We start from the raw sequence: 23,061 nt of genomic DNA, 5'->3' as shown, positions 1-23,061 counted from the left end.
TGTTGATCACTGTTTATACAGAAGTCAAACACTTGTATATAGAGAAACAGTGATGTTGCATCCTCAGTACAATATCAGAGTGCGTTTAAAGTCCCCCTCCACTCAAATATATGTTCTCATTCTTGTTCCTACTATTGAATGTTTGAGCTTCACTGTGCAGAGTTTGACACTAGAAGGCTGTTTTCACATTCATCTGCTGAAAGTGGAAAGTTTCTCTGTGCTCATTAAAAATCCAATTTTAAGGGGCAGGCCTCTGAGCATGATTTGTGAAATCACTAATAGTTCGGAAGCCAATCCTGGTCCAATATTTAATTTAGACAAGTGTGATATGGAAACTTGAAGTCTCCAGTGCACAAACACTGAGAATGGACTTTACAGTGAAGTAGGAGACATCTTGTGTCCAACAGGTAAACCTCTGATATGAAATACATTTGCATATTCATGGTTGTGTAATTTTTAATGAGGGAGAAGGAGTAGGTGTTAAAGATTTTAAGAAGATAATTAAACTTTTTTGGTGGAAAAACAAATCAGACACATCATTATTCAAAGTAGAGTGTTTTACATACATCTTAAAACATGTTTGGAGGGGCTCTTTAAGGAAGATGTCAGTTTGAGTGTGCACAAGTGATAGAGATGATGAAGGGCCTACCTTATTTGCAGACAGTGACATTTACATTGTGTCCCGCCTACAAGGCGTGGAATAATTGTGTCTCCTCTCCAAAAGTATTTCATCTGAAGAGAGGAGGTGGGGGGATACTGAGAGCATCATCGATGGCCCAGTCACACAGGGTGAGTCACACGGAGCATCGACATTATAGCCCTGCAGTTAAATCATACAGCCGGGCAGAGTGAAGCCTGTAGGCATCAGGACATCATCTGAACAGCCGCCGGCCGAGATACCAGCTGCATCATGACTGCAATGGAGGAGCAGACAGGGACTGGCTGCCTCACTGAATAACATTAGCCGCCTTCTGAGAGGAATAACGCTGGTGCTGACTGTAAAAGCGAGTGAGTGTGCCCTTCAGTGTTACTTTCAGTAAAAAATAAAAAATAAATGATGGCAGGAGGTAGTGTTGTCGTGTGTTTGCCGATGTTTAACATAGCGACCGTTATCACGAGTTGTGATTGATTCCGCTAAATTACCACAAGGTTGCAAAAGACGCCGATGCTGCATCTGTCAGAGCTCCTTCTGGTCACCGTAGCTCCATGCAGCCTGATCGATTAGCAGCTAATCAGGCCTTAAACCGTTTTATAACTTTTAATGAAGGGCTCTAATACAAGAACTGTGTATTGATAACAGTAACGTCTGAGAGATGGTAGCTAACGGTAAGTTAGTGCTGGATCATGCCAACCAACGGCTCGTCTCTCAGGATGCAACAGGATAGCTTATGGCGTTTCATGCAAAAATAAAAAATAAAAATACTGCAAATCAGTCTTAATTTGTTTATCTTGTGACGTGAATATTATGAAGGAAAGTTATTTTTCTCCACTAATGGAGCAGCCATCTCTTTATAAGGGTTATGTAAGTTAACCAGAGGGGGCGCCACTCCGCCTCAACTAGCTGACTAGCTATCATAAAAGTTAGGCGCTTCACAGTAGACGTGCGTGTATATATATTTTTTCAATTTTTAACCAGCTCAAACCACATTATAAGAATAGTAACATTACGTGAGAAACATTAGGGTGGTGCTGAGAGAACAGAAAGAAGAAGTTTGTCCCTTGACAGGAAGCTCCGACCTCATTGTGGGATTTCTGTTCATGCTGCAGCTCCTTAGCAGTTGTTGCTATGCTACCACAGCGCTGTGGCTACTGGTGTCCAGTTAAAACCACTGACTGTATATAAAGATAAAGATTTATATACTGGTCTATGGTTTAAACCTCCCAGTACAGCAGCCCAGAACCCAGCTTACACACCAGTCAGATGACAGAGTTGCAGAAAAGAAGGATAAAGAACAACAGTATCAAAGGGACAGAAAACAGTTCATATCACTTCACTTTTCTGGGATTTATGCTAAAACATTTGTCATCAGCACATGTATGTTAAACTGTACTGAGACATCCAGAGAAATAGAAACATCTGAATTAAATGTAGCAAACATTTTTATATGTCAGAGCAGGAAAAGCACAGGTGTAAATAGTAACATGATGCATTGGTGTGTTATATTTATAGCACATATATTAAATTTTAAGGTCGTGGTATTCTGTTCATTTAAATGAAACAGCCTTTGTTAATGTAATCAGAGCCACCTGTGCTTCCTCTGCTATAACAAGTCTATATTTCTGCTGTAAAAAAGGTCTTTAACCCTGCGATATATACTGTTTTAATTAAAATGTTCAGTTTAGTTAGTTCAGTGCAAGTTGACCTCTTTCACAGCGGACATTTTGACTTATCAAAGCAGGAAAAGCACAGATGGAAATAATAACATTAATGATGGCTTGGTTCCATTAAGTGACCAGTAAGCCACTGCAATGATCCAAACAAATACCAGAGCCCTGGAAATAGCACACTTTAATGGATTGCAGACTTAATTAATATTATTATTTACACCAGGGGTTTCCTGCTATGAAAAATCTATGTCTCTCTGCCACAGAGAAGTCATATTCTGTGGAATACATTATATTCAAAGGTATTTCTAATACTTTGCCCAGCTCATTTACATGAGGAGACAATGCTAGAAATGCCTTACAGTATAATGCATATCAATGCAACCACACAACAAAGTTCAGACTCAAAAAGCACCTTGTTGAATCTGTATAGTGGATTCTGTTTTTCTGACCTCTTGATGGGTATGACCGTAAGTACCTGTCGCAGAAGTTTTTTTTTTCCGACTCTGAGTATCAATGCAAATCATTTTTGTTTTATTCCTCAGCTTCCCTCCTTTACACAGACAGCTTTGATTCAAAGCTTGCATTTATAACTTTGTCCAATTTTCTGATATTCATTATTACTTAAGCTTGAGAAAGAACTGCCAAACAGAACTGCAACAACCATGTTTTCCAAATGCATCAGGTCATGGTATATTTACTGGCCTACAAGGGTTTAGTAAAGTTTTTGGTCTGTTGCTGTGATTTCTGGCTTTCAATAAGTGGCTAGCAAGACATTTCATTTTCAGTTATTTTGCACAGTGGTATATTACCATTTCACAAGCCATTTCTGTTAGGATTTAAGCCATGATCCATAAGTCACTTTGCTTTCTAAATGGTTCCTCATTCATTAATATCTGTCATGAGCCATTGTAAGCTTTACTTGATGTGCGTTCTTCCCAGGTGGCTGAAAGAGGCTGATAAAAGTCACATGGAGCCCATTTAATTTGCTTAATATTCCCCTCGGTAGTTGTCTGAAAGTTTAGTTAACACATTCAGTAAGTGAATAATGGTAGAGTTCCAGTGTGGCCCTGTTCTGTCTGATGGTTAATCAACAATAATCAGGCTTTTTAAAAAAAAACATGAATTTAAAACTATTTCACAGTATTGGATAGGAAACCCTAAACATTCTCAGATAGCTTACGATTTTCTGTTTATCATCATCTGTTTATATATTGTATCACCTGTTGAACTGTCTAGTCCATATTTCTTAAATGATATTGGGAATCCAAAATTGTCATTTCCAGCTACATTCCGAAATTAAACAATTATTTATCATTATTATGATATAAAACCCCATTTGATATCATTTTTATTTATAGATGATCATAAACCATAAATATCAAAAGTTCTACATGCTGTATTATGATAGTGGTAGCTGGTTATGAGTGCTGAAAATTGAACTTGTGTCCTTTCTTCCAATGTTGGAAGAAGGCATGTTGGACAGTCTGCATGAAGGTGCGGGGGTGGTGCCATCTCTCCATCAGATGGTTGGTTGAAATCTGAATTTAATCAGTTTTCACTCCGTACTATTTGCCAAGTTCATGTTAATTTGTAGTCGATGTTAATCACCTAGAGTAGATAACATCCCCGTCTCACTCTGCTCATCTCTGTTGTGACAGATTTTCTGAGGAATTAAATGCAATAATCCAAAGTTGTTGAGATGAAAGGATGCAGGCCGAGCTTGTTATTCATAGAACTACAGCTTAAATTTTTATTCCATCTTTGAGATGTTTTCATCATGAGGAGCCAGCAGCTGTAGTGCAAAGATGCTCTGTTGTCTAAAAAGAAAACGTTGAAAGGACAAAATGTGCTTTATTTCATGAGTGATCAAAGGATAATGGTGTCAGGTGTCACAGCTGTTGTCGACGTAACATATTTATAGATTCAGACAAACATTCTAAGTCACAAAAAACTGTGCTGCAGAGCTGGAAATGAAAACACCGATCGGGTAAATCTTTAGCGAAGACGGTCATTTTAGGCTGGTTTGTTTCACCCCTTAGTTTGGTAATGATTAAGATTTCCTTTTCAAATGAGCAGCTGTAAGTGTTTTGTATCCTGAAAGCACCCTGAATTCAAAGAGCCATTCAGAGAACAGTTGTGTCTTTTTCTTCCAATCACCAGCAGAATCTGTCAGACAGCTTTCCATGCTCCCTTTAAGTCAGAGCGGAGAGAGATCTCTCTCCGTTGCCAGAGACTGTTCCCAGCTGTGTCTTTCTTGCTCTTGTATTTTAAAATGGTTGTTCCAGATAATGAAATAAGTTCATAAGTGTCCATCCGCTGGTACAATTTAGTGTTAAAGTTGCAGCAGAAAGGGGTAATGAAATAGGCAGAAATGGTAATGGGTAAATAATAGTCTGACTTTGCAAATATGAAAATTAAACAGTCGTAAAAATTGAATGACAATTAATATATGATCAGCATGAGAGTTAGGAATAAAATGTAGTTTCAGAGCAGATGGCCAGACAGCTATTTCCCATTTTGTTCTCATTTGTAACCATCTGCACAGCTTTTGGGGCATAACTACAATTAACTGGTATATTGTTTAGCATGCTGTTTAATATCTGTCCTGCTGATATATTGGTTGGGAACTATTTCAGTTATTTTATAACAAGTCCAGCCATGGAAGCATTGCGCTGAGTATTAAATTGTGTGTGTTTATTCCTTCACAATAAAAACACCAGAGCCCAGTTGGCAGAAGCCTCGACCCAGTCAGGATGAGTGTGTGTGTGTGTGTGTGTGTGTGTGTGTGTGTGGGGGTGGTTTTGTAAAACAGTCATGCTTATTGATCCGTTCACTGACAGATTCAGTTCAGAGCAGAAGAAACGCAGGGATGGGGAAAAATTAGCTCTTGGAGTTTAAGGAAAACAGCTTTTGCTTTTCCGTGACCAATGTGTGGGTTTCTGTGTTCACAGAGGAGCTGACACAGTGGTTTGTACAGCAGAGCTGTGAGAGTGACTGACCTCCATCAACACTTCTCCACTAGGTGATGTATAACCTCTGCAGTACTTCAGAAATTAACAAATGATCACACTGAAAACCTACAAAACCTATAAAACCTATAAATAACCTAAAAATACAGTTACATGAGTGTTCCCACTTTACAATGTTAGTGACATTTATTCTAGGGCCCCATTTAAATGCAATTCAGCGTTCAAGAGAAGTTAAAAGTGGTTTTAAAAAGTGCTTTGACAACCTGTCTGAGGACGTTTTTATTAGAGATCACAAATTACCAGCCAATCTGATTTTTTTTTTTCTCCTTTGTAGGGTGCTACAATAAGACAGCCATGCCACCCCCAGCTGACATCGTGAAGGTGGCTATTGAATGGCCTGGTGCTAATGCTCAGCTTATAGAGATGGACCAGGTCTGTACATGTGAAAACGTGACATTAAAGACGTCTCCAGTTTGCCTCTAATAACGTCAGCTAGCCTGTCTAAACCGTTCCAATTGATTGATTGTTAGAGGGGAACATTACGCATTGCTTTGATATCTTTGAATATGGAAGCTATGAGTAATGCTGAGAGGAATACAGGACAGCGCCTGCAAAGGTTGTCATGACAAATAACCTTTCATGAGTAATAGATTTAAGAAATGTGATTTTGCTCAGCCTTGTTTTAAAAAGCATACTCTCCCGCCAGAGGCTGTCATCATTGTCATATTAAAAGAAAACATGGCAGTGTGAGTAGTGATAATCCGTGTTTCATTTCAGCCTTTTTATTGAGGTAATTTTGCATGTCTGTATTCTTTTTTTCTGTTTGCAGAAAAGACCTTTGACCTCAATTATTCGTGAAGTGTGTGATGGGTAAGCATTACTCCTACATATGTTAATATTTTCCTGATGATTTTTTGATTGTCTGTGACCTTCTGTTTAATTACCTTATATATTACCTTAAATCACAATGTTTTATATTTCTTTGGGTCTTTTTTTTCCTATATTACCTAAAGAATTTGTGAGTTTTTATTTAGATTAAGTATAGGAATTAGTTTGAATTGTGATCACCTTGCTCATCATGGCGGTTTGGATGGATAGACTAGCACAGCAGATCATCATCACATGCAAAGATTTATTGCTGTTGACACTTATTTACAAAAGGTTAAAGTTGCATTTTAAGCATCATTTGTTCTGCATCGCTCCTGTAAACAAACAAAACCACAGTCAAGATAATTGGTGGCTTGTACATTATAATTTGGAGAATCTTTGCTTCTTTGTTCAAAATGTTCTCTTTGGTTTCACTGCTAATGATGTATAATGTTAGAGGTAATTTATCTAGTTGTCTATTGACTTGAAAGATCTGAAAGAAGAACAGCAGTCCACCTCTTTCTCTGTGCTGTAAATTAGTGTCTATTTGTGCAGAAAATCAGTAAAGATCTTTTTGTGATTTCAACCAAGAGGCACACAAATGACACTATGTCAGTTATTACACATTAACACACTTGAACAGGTCTATGCTCAAATTGTTTATTTATGAGACAGCCCAGCCTATTGAGTTGCTGTCATTGGGGGCTGGGCTTCCTGCTGGCCCAGGCAGAACAGGAAGTACGGAAAGAAAAATGTTGATGTTTCTCTTGCTTTTGTGTCATAGTAGAACCAGAGTTTTGTGTTTTTGATAAACTGGGGGTTGTGGTATACAAATTTTGATTTCAATCTTTACCTTAAAATTAAGTGTATGGTTCTTAAATCTACCTTAATATCAAATGTGTGGATGATTATGATGCAAGACTAAAAACATATCAGTCCATTCACAGCTGGTCTAACAGCTGTTTTATCACTCCAGTGGTTCACACATGTAAAAACATTCATAATCGTTCTTAGCCACTGTTTTTACTTTATCTGTTATAATTTCCTCTTGTGTTTTAACTTCGGCGTCACTGGTATCTTTCTGTTTTTTATTTGCTCTTTTGTCTTTATTACTTTAGTGATGAATATTGCAAATTTTATCTCACCCATCCACCTCTTGGCTGTACCTACCTTCTGCCTCCATTTTTTTCCCATTTGAAACAGAAAATTCTTTTCACTTTACTGTGAACACCTACTGAATAATTCTCCTCCACAATCTCTCAGTTTGCCAGTCGTGTAAATACAGCAGCTGGAGGGAGCAAACTGACTTTCAGCAACCTTTTGTTCATGCATACTAGAGTATGCTGCATAAAAACATTCCCGCACATCCTGGTAAAACACGAGTGTTTCAGTTGGTATCTTTACATAAATGAATACTGATTAATACTATTAGTACTTCTCATCAGACGTTCTCTCTCCATCCTCAGCTGGTCTCTGTCAGGCTCAGAGCAGTTTGCTCTGCGTTATGCTGATGGCCCTCAGCTTTATATCACTGAGCAGGTGAGCTTTGCTGTTTTCTCCCTAATCTTGTCACAATGACATTGTAAATGAGTGCTGAACATGTGGCAACACTCCACCTTTATTATCATTTATTATCATTCAGAGCCGCAGTGAAATCAAGAATGGGACCATCCTTCGATTGGCCATTTCTCCTGTGAGTCACTTTTGCTTACTCAGTTGTGTGTTTCATTACGATGTATTTGAAATTATAATATCTTTAAGACAAGACACAGTAATCTGTTTGTATGATTCACTCATGTATATTTGCACTCTCCATCCAATTCATTGAATCTAATTTTGTAGTGACTTTAAAAGTCTGAACACATGAACAGACTCTTGGTGCCCTGTTTTTTGCGCAGCCACATGCCATTTCACTGGCTTTGCACTGGTGATTGCACTTGGTGATTATACATACATGGATTTTTTGTGTCTCTAAAATTGTGACTTCAACCAAAAAGACATCATTTTCTTTTTGGACAAGCTGGTCTGGACTCCATTACCAAACTGTCAGTATATCATGGTGGGGAGCGCATTGCTTTTAAAGGAATGAGAGGAGCTGATGTGATTTGCCACGGTTGATAGCAACAGCCTCTAACTCACTCACTAATAATGTATGATAATATATTCTTTCTAATCCCACCCTGCTTCCAAGTGCACTGTGGGTGCCTCTCACGCCTCCACCACGAATATACCAAAAGTGCTACAAAATGCATTGCGCACTTGGCTGTGCTTTGTTTATCATTCCAATGTTTTATTCTTGTTGTTTTGGCCATCATTCCTATCAGTAATAATAACACTGTACTTGCCAAGAGAATTGCTGAGATGCGGGAATGTGCCAACATTTCTAAAAAATCAGACAGGGCAAGAAACACAAGCAATCAGGCAATCAGGCATGTCACAAACAATCATGTTGACCTCAACTTATTTCAAGGAGAAAACAAAGGTGAACAGTAAAATAATTACATCCTTCATCCATCCATCACAGTTTGGCGACCAACATCCTGGTTCAGGTTTGGCCAACCAATATTTACTATAGTTACCTTACCGTAGGTCCATGCACACAGTAATTAACAACATCTTGAGCACACTGCCTTTCTAATCTCCAAATTTAAAGTGAAGTGATGGGCAAAATCACAAAATTATGTTACAATTAACCAGAATTATCTTTTAAGCTCTGCACCTTAAAATCATCAATAAAACCCTTTTATGTCTTTTAAAGTTCTCTTACTAGCCTTTTATAGAATAATATTTGGGACAAAGAGCAGGTCAAATTTATAGCATATAGGCTATTAGATGAAGCTGTTGTGACACTTGACCTGACTGTCATACAAATTATGTCATGTATGCTGCTTTGAACAGACTGTAGTGTCATCAAATCAGTTCAACATGGCCAAAATTTCTGTTAAATGCAAAAGAAAGTTTATTTCTACCATCCTTTGTCAGGTCAAAACATATTAAACTGTACAGTTTTTTTTTTTTAAATTGTTCATATGATGTAAAATTAGGACTTACATGTCATAGTTGTTTAGCACTGAAAGCATAAGTCATAGTCTTAAAAATATTCCAGAGTAATACTGATGTATTTGACTCCATAAAGGTTAAAATACATCAGTGACATGGTTGGTGAAGTGAACTGTATCACTGAAGTAATGTTTTTCATGATTGACAGGCTCGTGCTGCTCGTCAGCTCCTGGAGAGGATCCAGTCCCACGGTATCGACGCTCGCCTGGAGGCTCTAAAAGAGCTTGCCAAGCTGTCTGCAGACCCAACCTTTGCCACAGAGTTCATCAATATGGAGGGCATCGGGACACTGGCCCGTCTTGTCGAGAGTGGCACCCAGTAGGCACTTTTTTATTTTTCTGAAACTGATGTTTCTTTTCGCACATTAATAACAGAGTGAAGTATTTTCCAGGCCTGACTAATCCTCCTCATGTTGGATCAGGTCAAATGTTGTAAAAATGCCTGCACTGACTGTTCCCTTCTTCCTTCAGCTTTGGTGAAATGCTGGCCTTCACTCTCACTGCTTTCCTGGAGCTAATGGATCACGGCATTGTGTCCTGGGACCTTATCTCCCTCTCCTTCATCAAACAGGTACAGGTTCTTCATCAAAAGAACAAATCATCGGACAGACACATTAGAGATTCATAGAGAGCCTACTGGACAAATTCCCACAGTTTTAAATTCCAAGGTCTATCTTTTTAGTCCTTTTTTTATTCATACACTTTTATTTAACTTAACTTGACCTTCCTTTCTTCCTACATGCCGGAAATGAGTGGGTGCTGCTGTTGCCTAGCAACTCCCCACATTATCTCGAGCTTCCTCAGTGTGTGTGTGTGACTAGTTTTCTTCTGAAAACTTAAATGTGGCCTTGACAGTCACTCAGAGGAAACTTACAGAACTCTTTTATGTAAAGATGTACTTTTTCATTGCACAACTAAAATGCTGCCCAGTAAAAACCTTGAAACTAATGATTTTCATGTTTTTCATCTTTTGAAGATTACATGTTTACACAGCGGTCAAGCTAAAACCAAGACTGTTTTTTCCAAAAAGTTGACTTGTTGAAAACACAAGTCTGTTTTTCAATGTTCTATGTTTTGTTATCTTCATAATTTCTCTCCCCTGTCTTTACACAGATTGCAGGCTATGTGAACCAGCCCATGGTGGATGTGTCCATCCTGCAGCGCTCTCTGGCCATCCTTGAGAGCATGGTGCTCAACAGCCACAGCCTCTACCACCGAGTGGCACAGGAAATCACCGTGGGACAGCTCATCGGGCACCTGCAAGTGTGAGCACACACACACGCACAGGGGCTTCCCGCACTCTGATATGGGGAGCAGAGGAGTGAATGTAGTCGTATGGGGTAACTTAGGAAGTAAAATATTGTAAAATTTGCCAGGATATTTGACTTTTGGCACTTTTTAAAGGGTGAGTTCAGGATGTTTAGATGACTTCAATTCAATACCAAAGCTGATGTTATTCTGGATTTTATTTCATGTCAACAAATCCCTTGAAAAGACCAAAACCAACAATGCAGTAGTCCATCACTCAATACTTCCCCACTCTGTCTGTGGCACTCATTCCCAAGCCATTTTTTCCTACTGAAGATGTAAATCTTAAAAACAGGTCATAAATGTATAGTTTATTTTTCAAAAAAGTAATTTCCTTGAACAGCTGGGCACTGTATTTTTTAGGAAAAGTAGTAAATAGTGTATTTGTTCAGGGACTACTTTAAACATTGGATTAATACACATTTGGTGCTCTAGTGAGTATTTACAGCAGCAGGATGGTGTGTGGGATCGGAATGAGCAGAATGATAGAAATGAGCCATATCAGACTCTGGCAACACAGGCGGTATGAGTTAGTACGTAGGATCAATTAATCGTTGGGTTTTATCTTTTTATGGGATTTGTTGACATTAAAAGATTCAGAAATGTTCTAAGCTAAGCTTTCTTTTTCTGACCATGTCGCAAAACAAAAAATAACTGTCCTGTTTGAATCTCTATACAATTAATTAAAACTGATTGTGTGAAAGAGAGGTGTCTAAAAATCCTGCACCCACACCCCTGGTATTAGTAAAAGTACTAAAAAAAGTACTAAAAACTAAGATTAATTCTAATGTAGTATAGTTTTTAGCCTGTAGTTTAAATTCGGTATGGAGAATTGTGGAACATGATGCTTCTAACTGGTTGTTATGTTGCCTGATATTCCTTCAGGTCAAACCAGGAGATCCAGACGTACGCCATCGCTCTCATCAATGCTCTTTTCCTGAAGGCACCAGAAGACAGACGGCAGGTCAGTGCACAGCACTCGTGTATAGAAAATTAAACTGAATAGATATAATAGATGGACCTAACTGGAATACTTGTAATGTCTCATCCTCACATGACACTCTAAAGAAAGCCATTGATACATAATAGACTGACATTTATCCATAATAGTCAAATGTTTTTTGGTATGAGAGAGCTGCTAATGTCTGCAGCTGTAGGTTAGTTACTAATGACTCTCATAAGAAGACGTCTGTCTGCCAGCTGTCATGTTGTAGACTCTGTCTGGCAGTCATCGCTGTAATGATGGGCTCACTCAAAATAGTACTTGCTTTCCATTTTATGTTTGCACATTTGTTATGCTGCAGTTATTTCAGACAAGCTTAGTGAGGTAGACCAGCCATCCAGCTGTAAGTGAAGGATGACTGTGTCAAACAGACAAAGAGCTCAGATGGCACTTTTCAGAATGCAGTCATTAAGGATTTATTTTTAGGTAAAAATCAATGAAATGTGCTCTTTTCTATCAAAGTCAAGGATCAATGCTGTCCAGTGTTACATCATCAATGAGATGACTGAATGAAACTTTGCTTTGTTAGCAGTGTGTGCAATTTCACAAATGTGGCTTGAAAAATTATTCAGATAATCCAAATAAACTAAAATATAACATTAAGTAGCATGTTATGTAGAATGTTGCATAAATGTTGAGTTGTCTATTATTTGAATGATATATGTTCACTAATATCTTCAATCTCCTTCCAGTTTGATTTTACAGTTACAGATAGAAACATCCCAAACAAATGAATTCTGAATCTGAAATATTTCTGTAGCGCAGACAAATGTACAAAAACTAAAGGAAGCAGGTGCTTCTTTGAATGTCTGTTCAGTGTGTCACTGATCACTATCATAATGTCTCATATGTCTGTGCCCTGCTCACTCTGCAGTGATAACACCACATAATGACATAATGCACTAGCACACTGCAGCGTCTCATCCTATTTCACACACTGTCTTGTCTCTATATCATGTCTTGTTTTTAAATGAGGTTTCATCGTACTTAATTAATTTTGATTTGTCAGTTGATACTAATTTAAAACACTAATGTATTTTCAGCATTGAGACACTTTTAACACTGTTCTATTACAAAGCAGTTGTCTTGTTGTGTATCAAACCTACAAAATGATCAGTTCAACTGGAGGAAAATAGAGAGAACAAAAAATTGAACAGTAGAAGCTCAATAATTGCACCCTACAGGTGAAACAATTAACATTTTGCAACTTGTAATAGTCTGAGGTGACATAAAACATAATTTAAAGAACAACAGGCATTTACAACTAATTAAGAAGACATCATTTCATCATACTGACATCTCCAGCTGCTGTTGTTGACCACTGGAGGGCGAAGTGAGTCAGCGTGAGTGAGATAAATACACCAGAGAGACATGTTGGATAGTTGAACAGTACTAAATGCCTGTTTACAGCCCATTAAATACATTAGTGTGAAGTTCCTCTATAAAATTTAGATTTATGCATATTTTTCTTCACACTTGCAGTTTTTATTGTTTTGATTAAAATGACTTGTTACAGTAATATACATATTACATTTTGAAATGATGCAGTGCTACTGGTCACAAGCCAACATCTTCAATTTTGGTGTTTTTTCTCTTTAGAATATTTCATTATTGGACAGGCTTTTTTACAATGAAAGAAAAAAAAAATCCAGGATTGGTTTTAAATCTGTAATCAAGAGTATGTGATAAACACAACAGTCAGGAGGGCAACTATGACATCCCAGTGATTTTCATGTGTAAACCTTATTTGAACCTGTTCCTGTGTGGGATGATAACATTTTATGAATCGTAGGTTTGTGTAATAATTTAAAATCCAGTTGTATAAAACCAAAAATGTGTGGTTGTCAAATATGTTTGTCATGACTACTCTTTGACTTTTTTATTTGACATTATGCTGTTTCATGTTCTTATTCCGTTGCATGCTGTGCCGGTGATGTATCCCTTTTATCTCATGGTCCATGTGTGTGCACTCTTTGTTTCCATTACTGTTACACCCACGTCCCTCCTCCTTCCCTTCAACCTGTAGGAGGAGTATACTAACCCGCTGGAGCAGCACCTCACTGTGAGTACACATCCCTCAGCATCTCATACCATCCTCTCCACCCCACAGCCCTTCTCCTCCTCCTCCTTTTTAGTTCTTTCTGTGTCACAGAAAGCCATTACATAATTCATGCAAATTAAGATAGAACCATAGCGGGCTGCAGCAGCAGACAGACTGTGTTGACGGATTGAAGTTAGACTTCAAGTTTTATCATGTTTTACAGAAGGTGTGAAGGACAAATGGTCCAAAGCAGTGCTGGAAATGTAGCTTCAGAGTTGCTGCATTTCAGAATTTGTCTAAAGTTTCCATCGACTGTAGGTTGAGTCAAGAAAATTACTTCTTTGCTGTGTGTTGTAAAGTGTCTGACCTGTGTGTTGGGTGGATGCATCTCTTTCTTTACCCTCAGGAAATGGCAAGCACTCTGGCCCAGAAACACCTGCGATCCATCATCCTCAATGTGAGTAACAAGCCTGAAGCACAAAACAAAATGTTGCTGGATATTTCAGCTGCGCACCAGAGTTCACACGACAGTGAAATACTCAGATGTGAATACTGAGATAAGGAGATAAACTGTGTCGTTAAAATCAGAAACATAGTGTGTTTGAAATGATTTAGTATTAAAATCTTTCTAAATGCAAAATATTTCTGTTCAACCTTCTTTGAGACTATCCTCTGTTGAATTTGGTGGTCATTGGGGGCTGTGAGTTTCATCCCAGCAGACCAGCAGTCCAGAAAGTGGAAAGATTTTACTCACTTGGAGAGCTGTGACGCAGTACCAGCAAATGTGATATGGCATGAGGTCCATGAAGTGGATCAAAATCGGCTCTGAAAATGATTCCTTTTGGCACTGACTGGAAGTGTCTGACTGAAGTGGCTGCAAATGTCAAGCGAGGGAGACGCTGCAGTTCTGCTTCCTGGAGCAAGAAAATATCCCAGAGCAGCTCCAATGATTAGGATACCATCTGTCAAATTATTTTCAATTTTCCATGTTTTGCAAACATTACATATGGAACATAGTCAGCATATAATAGGATTATTGATTTTCTGTCTTGAGTCTTTTGTCTTTAATGGGAGAAAAAGATTTTATCAGGCTTTTTCCTTTTTAGTTTGAGGGGCGGATTTGTTTTGTGCTCTGTGACTTCATGCATTGATATTGGTGCACAAATTGTAACCTACTCGTGGCTCTACTTTTAACATAAGGTTCTTCTTTTCCAGCATGTTATAAGAGGAAATCGACCAATCAAAGCAGAAATGGCACATCAGCTGTATGTGCTGCAGGTGTTGACCTTCAACCTTTTGGAGGAACGAATGATGACCAAAATGGATCCTAATGATCAGGTAAAAATTTAAATAAGTTGTGTATTTCCTCAATGCACCATAATCCAGTTAAACTGTTTCCCACATTACTAAACGCACCGCAACAGATGCTGTTTGAATTGAAAAGAATTTAACTCAAAAGAAATGTAAGTAATCAGTGGGTTGGCTAAATTAATGGCTGATAATCAGATACCTTCTCTCACATGGATAGCTTTATCATCCCAATAAGCTGCTTTAAATGTGAAAATTAGATCAGTAGATTTTAATCTTCTTACTACTTGTTTTATCAATTCTTCTTAACAGTTTCTATGTGGTATTTGAAGATGCAAACACACGTTGCAAGTCTCACACTAACCTGTAGTACAACAGGCAAAAAACTTTTTTTTTTCAAAAAAATAATATTACAACACAAAAATCCTGTTTTGCCATCTGCTAACCACAGAATCACCTAATTATGTTTTCTATTATGCTGCTATCATGAGTATCATGACTATTTTGCTGATATGCTGTAAACATGTTGGCTTGCTGTGGCTCAGGCTCAGAGAGACATCATTTTTGAGCTGCGTAGGATTGCCTTCGATGGGGAAAATGATCCCACTGGTACAGAAAAAAGGAAGGCAATGTACACCAAGGACTACAAGATGCTGGGTTTCACTGTGAGTCTTCACTACAGATTTAAGTTTCTTCTGTGAAAGTAGCTGTTTACATAGATTTTTTTTAAAAATTGGCTCACATTACTTCTGTTTTTGAATGCAGAATCACGTGAACCCAGCCATGGACTTTACCCAGACTCCTCCAGGGATGCTGGCTCTGGACAACATGCTGTACCTGGCCAAGGTTCACCAGGACACATACATCAGGGTTAGTTTTGGCGTCAGGCATGACTTTGATGTTCAGCTCTCGGAGGCAGAGAAGTCAACCACACCTAACATCTCTCCTCACTCATGACAGATTGTCCTGGAGAACAGCAGCCGCGAGGATAAGCACGAATGTCCGTTTGGCCGATGTGCCATCGAGCTCACTCGAATGCTGTGTGAGATACTCCAGGTTGGAGAATTGCGTAAGTAGAAAGAAGAAAAGGTTTTGTTGCTGTAGAAGTCTTCAGAAACTGTACTCCAGTCTAGGATACGTGTGTGTGAGAGAAACACTTTTTTTTTGTTTTTGTTTCTTGTTTTTTGAAATATTTTCTTTTGTGTAGCTAATGAGGGCTGCAATGATTACCACCCCATGTTCTTCACCCATGACCGGGCATGGGAGGAGTTCTTCTGTGTCTGCATCCAGCTACTTAATAAAACCTGGAAGGAGATGAGGGCCACTGCTGAGGACTTCAATAAGGTCTGGAATTAAAGCACTCTCTCAGTAAACTCATTTATATTCATATATAGGATATACACACATTTTAACAGTCCTTTCTTTGACTCAACTTTCACTGTGACTTTCCCCCTAAATCAGACTATAAAGACATATTTTTAATAATGTCATACATGGCTTGTGGCATACATGGGCATGTAATGGGATTTTTCCACCATTGCAAACGTCATGGTATAACAACAGTGAATATGACAGCCGTGACAAAAATAGAACTGAATTTATTGTAGAGCAAAATCCTTTCTTCTCAAAACTAGTGTGGATTTGCTGCAGCGCTGTCCAGAGCACAGTAAATTTTAATATGAAAGAGACAGGAGCAGTAAAACATAGATGATAGATTGAGATGGTTTATGCACTGCCAAAGAAAGGGCTCCAAAAAATGCTGAATTTTTAAAACTGCTAAAGTCAGTCAAATCTCATTAAAATATGCCGTTGTAAGAAGCAAACAACTAAATATTTGAATTATGCTGCCTTCAATTAATCAGAGATCAATGTCAGTCTTGACATTCATACAGCCACATACATCCATAACTACTGTAGCTGCTGCTGAATTCTCCTGCTGTCTGTGACTGAGCAGCCCGCTGGAGCAGACAGCTGAAAGGTTTTTGGTTTATTAAATAATACATGACAATTAAATTCTTAATGTTGTCGATTTCAATTCAAAGCACTTTGTCCAGATGAGCACATTTAAATCAATCACATTCATTGGAATGGAGAAAGAATCAATTGTTACAGAACAGCTATGACCATTTAGTATATATTTTAAATATTGATGCCTTTAGATGTGGAAAGATGTTTGTCGACAGAATTAGATTTTAAAGGGGAAAATAATGGCTCTGTGAATTACAGTTTAACAACTTAATAACAGCACTCACGGTTCATTAAAAACCAATGCAGGTAGATCTGAAAAAGTAACAAGGGACAGCAGCTCTGCAAGCTGATGAGAATACCAAGCATGTATCTCACTTCTTAATATTTAGGAAGTCTGCCGTGTTTTTACTACGCCACCTTTCCTGACTCATCCCGTGTTATCTGTTCAAACCCTGACCAGGTGATGCAGGTGGTCCGTGAGCAGATCACCAGGGCTCTGGCGATGAAGCCATCGTCTCTAGACCAGCTGAAGAATAAACTGCGAGGCCTCAACTATTCAGAAATTCTGCGTCTGCGACAGTCAGAAAGAATGAGCCAGGATGACTTCCAGTCTCCACCTATCATGTCAGTCTGTCTCTAAACTACTGCTATAGGTTGATTAAGGTTTTTTTGTCATTTCTAGACTTTCACGTAAAATTCAGCAGTGTAGTTTGGACAAAACGTTTAGAGGTATTACCTCATTTAGCTACTAAGGATTTTTGCCTTGTTTTAGCAGCAGATGATATTACTGCTTAATCCATCTTAAAAACAAATTCTGCTCAAGCACTATAATAATAGTAAATAGTGTTTTACACATTATACAGTATGTGTCCATGCTTGTGCCTGTTGCTTAGGCTGTGTTTGCTCTGCAGTGAACTACGGGAGAGAATTCAGCCCGAGATCCTGGAGCTCATCAAGCAGCAGCGACTCAACCGGCTGTGTGAGGGAAGCTGTTTCCGTAAGCTGGGGAACCGCCGGAGGCAAGGTACTGTATCAATACAGTCAATTTACTTTTCCTTCTGATGGAGTGTTGCTGCTGTGGAGCATGAGCTAAGTGATGTGTTTCCTGCATCTTTTGTAGAGAAGTTTTGGTTCTGCAGACTCTCTCTGAATCACAAAGTGCTGCACTACGGGGACTTGGATGAGTCACCTCAGGGTGAAGTGCCTTTTGAGCTACTCAGTGACAAGAGTAAGAGATTCTGACATATTTCTCCAAGTGGCTCCATCTCGTCGTAACACACTGTCATTAGCAGGTCATACTGTAACTGTCAGGAGGCCGACCTCACTAAACCTCTCAAATTATTAAATTGTTTCTTTTGCATTGCTCCCAGTCCCCGTCTCTGATATCAAGTCTGTGGTGACCGGGAAGGACTGCCCTCATATGAAAGAGAAAAGTGCTCTGAAACAAAACAAGGTAGTATTATTTTATTTTCATTGTCATTCTAGTCACATACAGTAGCTGTTGTTTCATTCTTATCCGTCATTCAGTGAAGGAACAGTATGTTGTCTGACCTGTTTGCTTCTCTCAGGAGGTGCTGGAGTTAGCCTTCTCTGTCCTCTATGATCCTGATGAGACGCTCAACTTTGTTGCACCCAACAAATATGAGGTAATCAGATATATGAACAATAACAAATTAACAATTCTAATCTTTTTTACCATGACCACTGAAAGCTCTTGACTCTGGTTGACTGGAAGGTAGGGAGCAACAGTTGGGCTTAAAGCTGCACTAATCAATATTTTTGTATTAACAATGGATCAAACCAATATGTGTAATGTGAAAGGGGTGACTAGTAGTGATTAACCCACAGAGAATTACCACCCCTCCCCACCCACTCTGTGGAGCATGTTAGTGTGTCTTTCAGCTTATTTTTTTGGTTTTACGGCCCACCACGACTTTTGGTTCAGTCTTACCAACATGTTTCCAGCAGCAACAGACAGTTTTCAACAAAAAAGCTTAATCTTCTGTATGCTACCTGCCTTTCATCAAACAGCAGACAAAGTTAACAACTAGATGGTGAACATTATGAATATTGCACTTAACATTCGTCAGGTGCCCAGAAATATGTCTTTAAATAAACTCTAATCTTGCTCTGTGTCTATAAAGTGGTACCATGTAAATGTTTAGCATTTCCGCTCCTCTCCAGTGGCCAAACCCCCCCCCCCACACACACAGACACACAAAAAAAATTTAATTAATAAAGCTTTAAGTTAAGAGCTTGGAGCTAGTATTATTTGCAAAAAAAACGCAACAACAACAAAAAGAAATATAGCTGCTTAGGGAGACCCAAGCAAATTTAATTTCATATATGTTTCCATAAATCCGTGTTTCCAAATTATTGTAACTTTTCAGGTAGTATCCCTTGCATAGCAAAACATAGCTTCTCTGTCTGGCAACTGTCAGCTTTCATGTATATTCCTCTGTCTTTCTTTGTGTGTGTGTGTGTGTGTGTTTAGTATTGCATCTGGACTGACGGGCTGTGTGCGCTGCTGGGCAGAGAGATGGGTAGTGACCTGACACGCAGTGACCTAGATACTCTCATCAGCATGGAGATGAAGCTCCGCCTCCTCGACCTTGAGAACATCACGATCCCAGAAGCCCCGCCCCCTGTGCCGAAGGAGCCTAGCTCATATAACTTCACCTACAACTACAGCTGAGATGTGTGTTAGTGTGTGTGTATGTGTGTGTGTGTTTGCAAGCATGCGTGTGTTTGTCAAGAATGAGTACACTTTTCTTCATCTTTTGATGAATTTAGCGGCAGATGTGTGATCTGGAAAAGCCTATTTTATGTTTTGTTTTGTTTTTTTTTAACAATTCAGAACCCGGGAGAGATCCTCTATCTGTGTTTGTGATGTTGTATGGTTTGTCAGAGGAGGAGAAGTTTGTTTATAGCTTCACACGGAAGTCAGTGGTCAGAGTCCACTACAGAGCAATGAGTGAATCTCATTTATCAGTGCAGTCTCCAGGCAACGTCTTAATCTTGACTCGCCTGTCTTTGCAATTTAAAGGTATAAACCTGCCAAGAAAGATAAAAAATGATGGTGCCCGATGGTGAATATGGATGGAAAGCTGTACAAATCTGCTAATTAGTCTTAGTCAGTCAAGCCATATGTGTGATCTCCATGGCAACAGAAGATGAAGTAGCTTCCTTTCCAGATTCTTTGATTCGGCACAGTGAAACATCACATACATCCCCGCTGTCAGAGTGGAGTGAGTTGGGCTCAGAGTTTAAACTATACTCCTGTTGAGTATGACGTTTCTGGTTAAAGGACGGTCTTCCCAATCAATTCAACATCCTGCTGCCCATCATGGTCCCAATGTCAAGATATCCAATCAGCAGTTGAGAATTTGACAGGTCAGAAAAAATACATAGCAGTAGTATTTATTTGTTTAATCTTTAAAACGTCAGAAAATAATGAAAAATGTCCATCACAGTTTCCTAGACTCCAAGTTAATATTTTTAGATTGCTTGTTTTGTCTGACCACAGTTCCAAAACCTTTTCAGTTTGATATATTCAGTTTGCTATTATGGAAAACTGAAAAAACTCCAGCAAATGTTCACATTTGAAAGGCTGGAATTCTTGGCATTTCTGTCTAAAAAATGTCTCAAACAATTAATAGATTATAAAAATCGTTACAGATTATTTGTCTGCCAATTGACTAATCTGTAAATTGACTCTATAAAAGTGTTTAATAGTATGTATCCATCAAGGCTTTTGTTTACTTAACATTCATGCTGCTTCAGGTGGTTTGAATCACTTCTCGCCTCAGCCTAGTACATCTTTTCATAGCCTATTATATGGTGTGAGTAAATATATCCCATTGGATCAATGAAACTGTTAAACGTATGTGATGTGTGAACATTTTTGAAGATGCTCTTGCCTACCATACTGTATGTGTCTGTGAGTGTGTATGTCTGCGTGTGTGTGTGTGTGTGTGTGTGTGTTCAGAGTTCGAGACTCAGTGTAAATTGTTCATCTTAAGGAATTGTTTCTGAATCCCACACAATCTTAATATTTCCAAAGCTCTAACATCCAACACATTAATGATATGAACCACTTTAGTTGAATCATAGTCACTGCATTGCCTTATCAGTCATACACTCACTATATAGTTTGGCATTTATAAGCGGTATATCAACAATGAATGAATGGTTTATAACACATAACATACTATAATGTAGTTGAATGCAGATATAAGGACATTTTTAATTGTTTATGAATGTTTCCTCCTATGAAGCATTCATAGGTGGGATGGTATAAACAGTTAATGAACATTTAATGTATATAAGTATAACGTTGTTGTTATAATAATATATAATCATATATCTTCAGTAGTTAATTATAAGATATATAATGGCTGTATACTATACACATGTAAAGCAGGTTTAAAACTATTAATAGGCTATTTAAAACTACTGAAAATATTGTTATATATGATGTGTTATCAAACATTCATTAACTGTTTACAATGTACAATAGCCATGAATGCCTCATAGGATGAATTACAATTATTAACAAAGATAGTAATAAACACTTAAAAATGTCCTAATATTCACTACAACTACATTACAGTGTGTTATAAACCATTTGTTAATTGTTTATATACTGCTTTCACATGATAAACTGGGGTCGGGGTTAGAACAGAGTGTAACCGTATTTGTAAAGATTATAGTGACAAGTTACAGTGACGTTTTTCTTCAGTACAACGGTTTTGTTTGAAACAAACATACCTTTACATTCCACGTGTGTTTGCTGGCTCTGGTGTTTGATTTTTAGACTTGTTGACACACTGTGCACAGGCAAAAGAGACAAAAGAGCAGCCCTGTTGGCGTGTTTTAATTCACATCCCAGAAGCACCACCCTCAGATGACAGGAAGCAGGTCACAATCATGGCTGCAGGCATCGGGAGTGTCTAGTACTGCTCATGTATCTGTATGAGCGTACTGTATTGTGTGCTTTGTATACAGTGATATAAATTATAGTACTGTTGCTTTGGACCCACAGTGTTAGTTTTAAACATTTTTGAGTATTTTATTCATGTCACATAATGTCCTGTCAACTATTAATCTAGTACTAATCACTGCTGTCATTTGTTAATGCAGAATAGAGTTATATTTTTGTAAATGATTGTACAATCTTATTAGCTGTGAAGAGAATGGGTATCGAACTAACACAACATTTTCACGTTGCATCACTCTGTACAGTACAGTCAACATGCTCACTACTGTGGAAGGACATTTCACCACTGAATAAAAAAAAGTTTTCGGTTTTCACATTTTTTTAAAGCCACAACCACGTTTTCAAACCACAAGCACCTCATATGGGCTTAGATTTAGTAATGACACCCACTCCAGCACCTAATGATGATGTCAGTGTTAATGTATCTTATACTGCTAATGGGAATGCTAAAAATTCCCAGTGCTGTTGATGCTGTTTGTGAAAAGGAATATATTTGAAATGTTTTCTGTTTTTTAACTGAAGTTGGAGGTTTTAACTGCTTAAAAGGTTGTTTTTTTTAAATTCCAGTAAACCCTGAAGCTGCTCACAGAAAATTAAAAAAAAAAACATTAACTACAAAATGCCACAGTGAGTAAAGGGTTGTTGCATTGGATGTACTAACAGTATGACTTGAAGTTTTTGCATCTGGTACTCTTTCACATGACTTGCTAAACTATTTATTTACACTTGCTAGCTATAGTAAAGAATGACATGTTGTTAGTTAAGAAATAACAACAAAAAACATTGTATGTATATACAGTATTGTGTTGCCTTATTGAAGAAAACGTATTATGTTTTGTGTGAATAAATACAAAGTCTAACTACGGTTGAATGTTTATTTTTACTGGCTGTTCCTGCTTCTATCTACTTTTTATATTAAAGGCTGCATGAATTTAATGTATATTGACACACATAATTGAAGAGAATGAGTTTTAGATTTGCATTTGTGTTTTTTTTAAAGATAATAAATTAATATGTAGGACCATTTTACTGCGGCGTTAATAAGCATGTCTGAATAAAAAAAAGAAACAGCATCTGAAAAAAGTAACTTATTTAGTTGTTCACTAACACTGTCAATCATTTTGATAGCAATGGCAAATTTTTCATGACCCTGGTGGTCCTTGTGCATACAAACTGCACTTTTAATGCATATCAGGTCTTAAGAACTATAA

General features: G+C 38.1%; 1 protein-coding gene across 3 annotated transcripts; it reads left to right on the top strand.

The window, feature by feature from the left end:
- Positions 1 to 685: 685 nt before the first annotated feature.
- elmo2 (engulfment and cell motility 2) lies at positions 686 to 22,718 on the top strand. Of its 3 annotated transcripts, none has more exons than XM_042405880.1 (23): positions 686 to 1,008; positions 5,280 to 5,350; positions 5,632 to 5,729; positions 6,127 to 6,167; positions 7,631 to 7,703; positions 7,807 to 7,857; positions 9,373 to 9,542; positions 9,695 to 9,794; positions 10,337 to 10,482; positions 11,417 to 11,495; positions 13,561 to 13,596; positions 13,982 to 14,032; positions 14,791 to 14,913; positions 15,429 to 15,548; positions 15,649 to 15,753; positions 15,844 to 15,952; positions 16,091 to 16,227; positions 17,312 to 17,475; positions 17,763 to 17,875; positions 17,972 to 18,079; positions 18,222 to 18,304; positions 18,420 to 18,497; positions 19,346 to 22,718. In XM_042405880.1, exons 3-23 carry the CDS (start codon positions 5,652 to 5,654, stop codon positions 19,544 to 19,546), a joined length of 2,166 nt encoding a protein of 721 aa, XP_042261814.1. In that variant the 5' UTR covers positions 686 to 1,008; positions 5,280 to 5,350; positions 5,632 to 5,651; the 3' UTR covers positions 19,547 to 22,718. The 3 variants fall into 3 exon arrangements, with proteins under 3 accessions (XP_042261814.1, XP_042261812.1, XP_042261813.1); XM_042405878.1 differs by having other exon boundaries at positions 10,337 to 10,488; XM_042405879.1 differs by having other exon boundaries at positions 696 to 789; positions 10,337 to 10,488.
- The last annotated feature ends 343 nt before the right edge of the window (positions 22,719 to 23,061 follow it).

Source organism: Thunnus maccoyii, chromosome 3 (genome assembly GCF_910596095.1).
Source record: "Thunnus maccoyii chromosome 3, fThuMac1.1, whole genome shotgun sequence".
Taxonomy (NCBI): domain Eukaryota; kingdom Metazoa; phylum Chordata; class Actinopteri; order Scombriformes; family Scombridae; genus Thunnus; species Thunnus maccoyii.
This window is presented reverse-complemented; position numbering and strand designations above follow the sequence as displayed.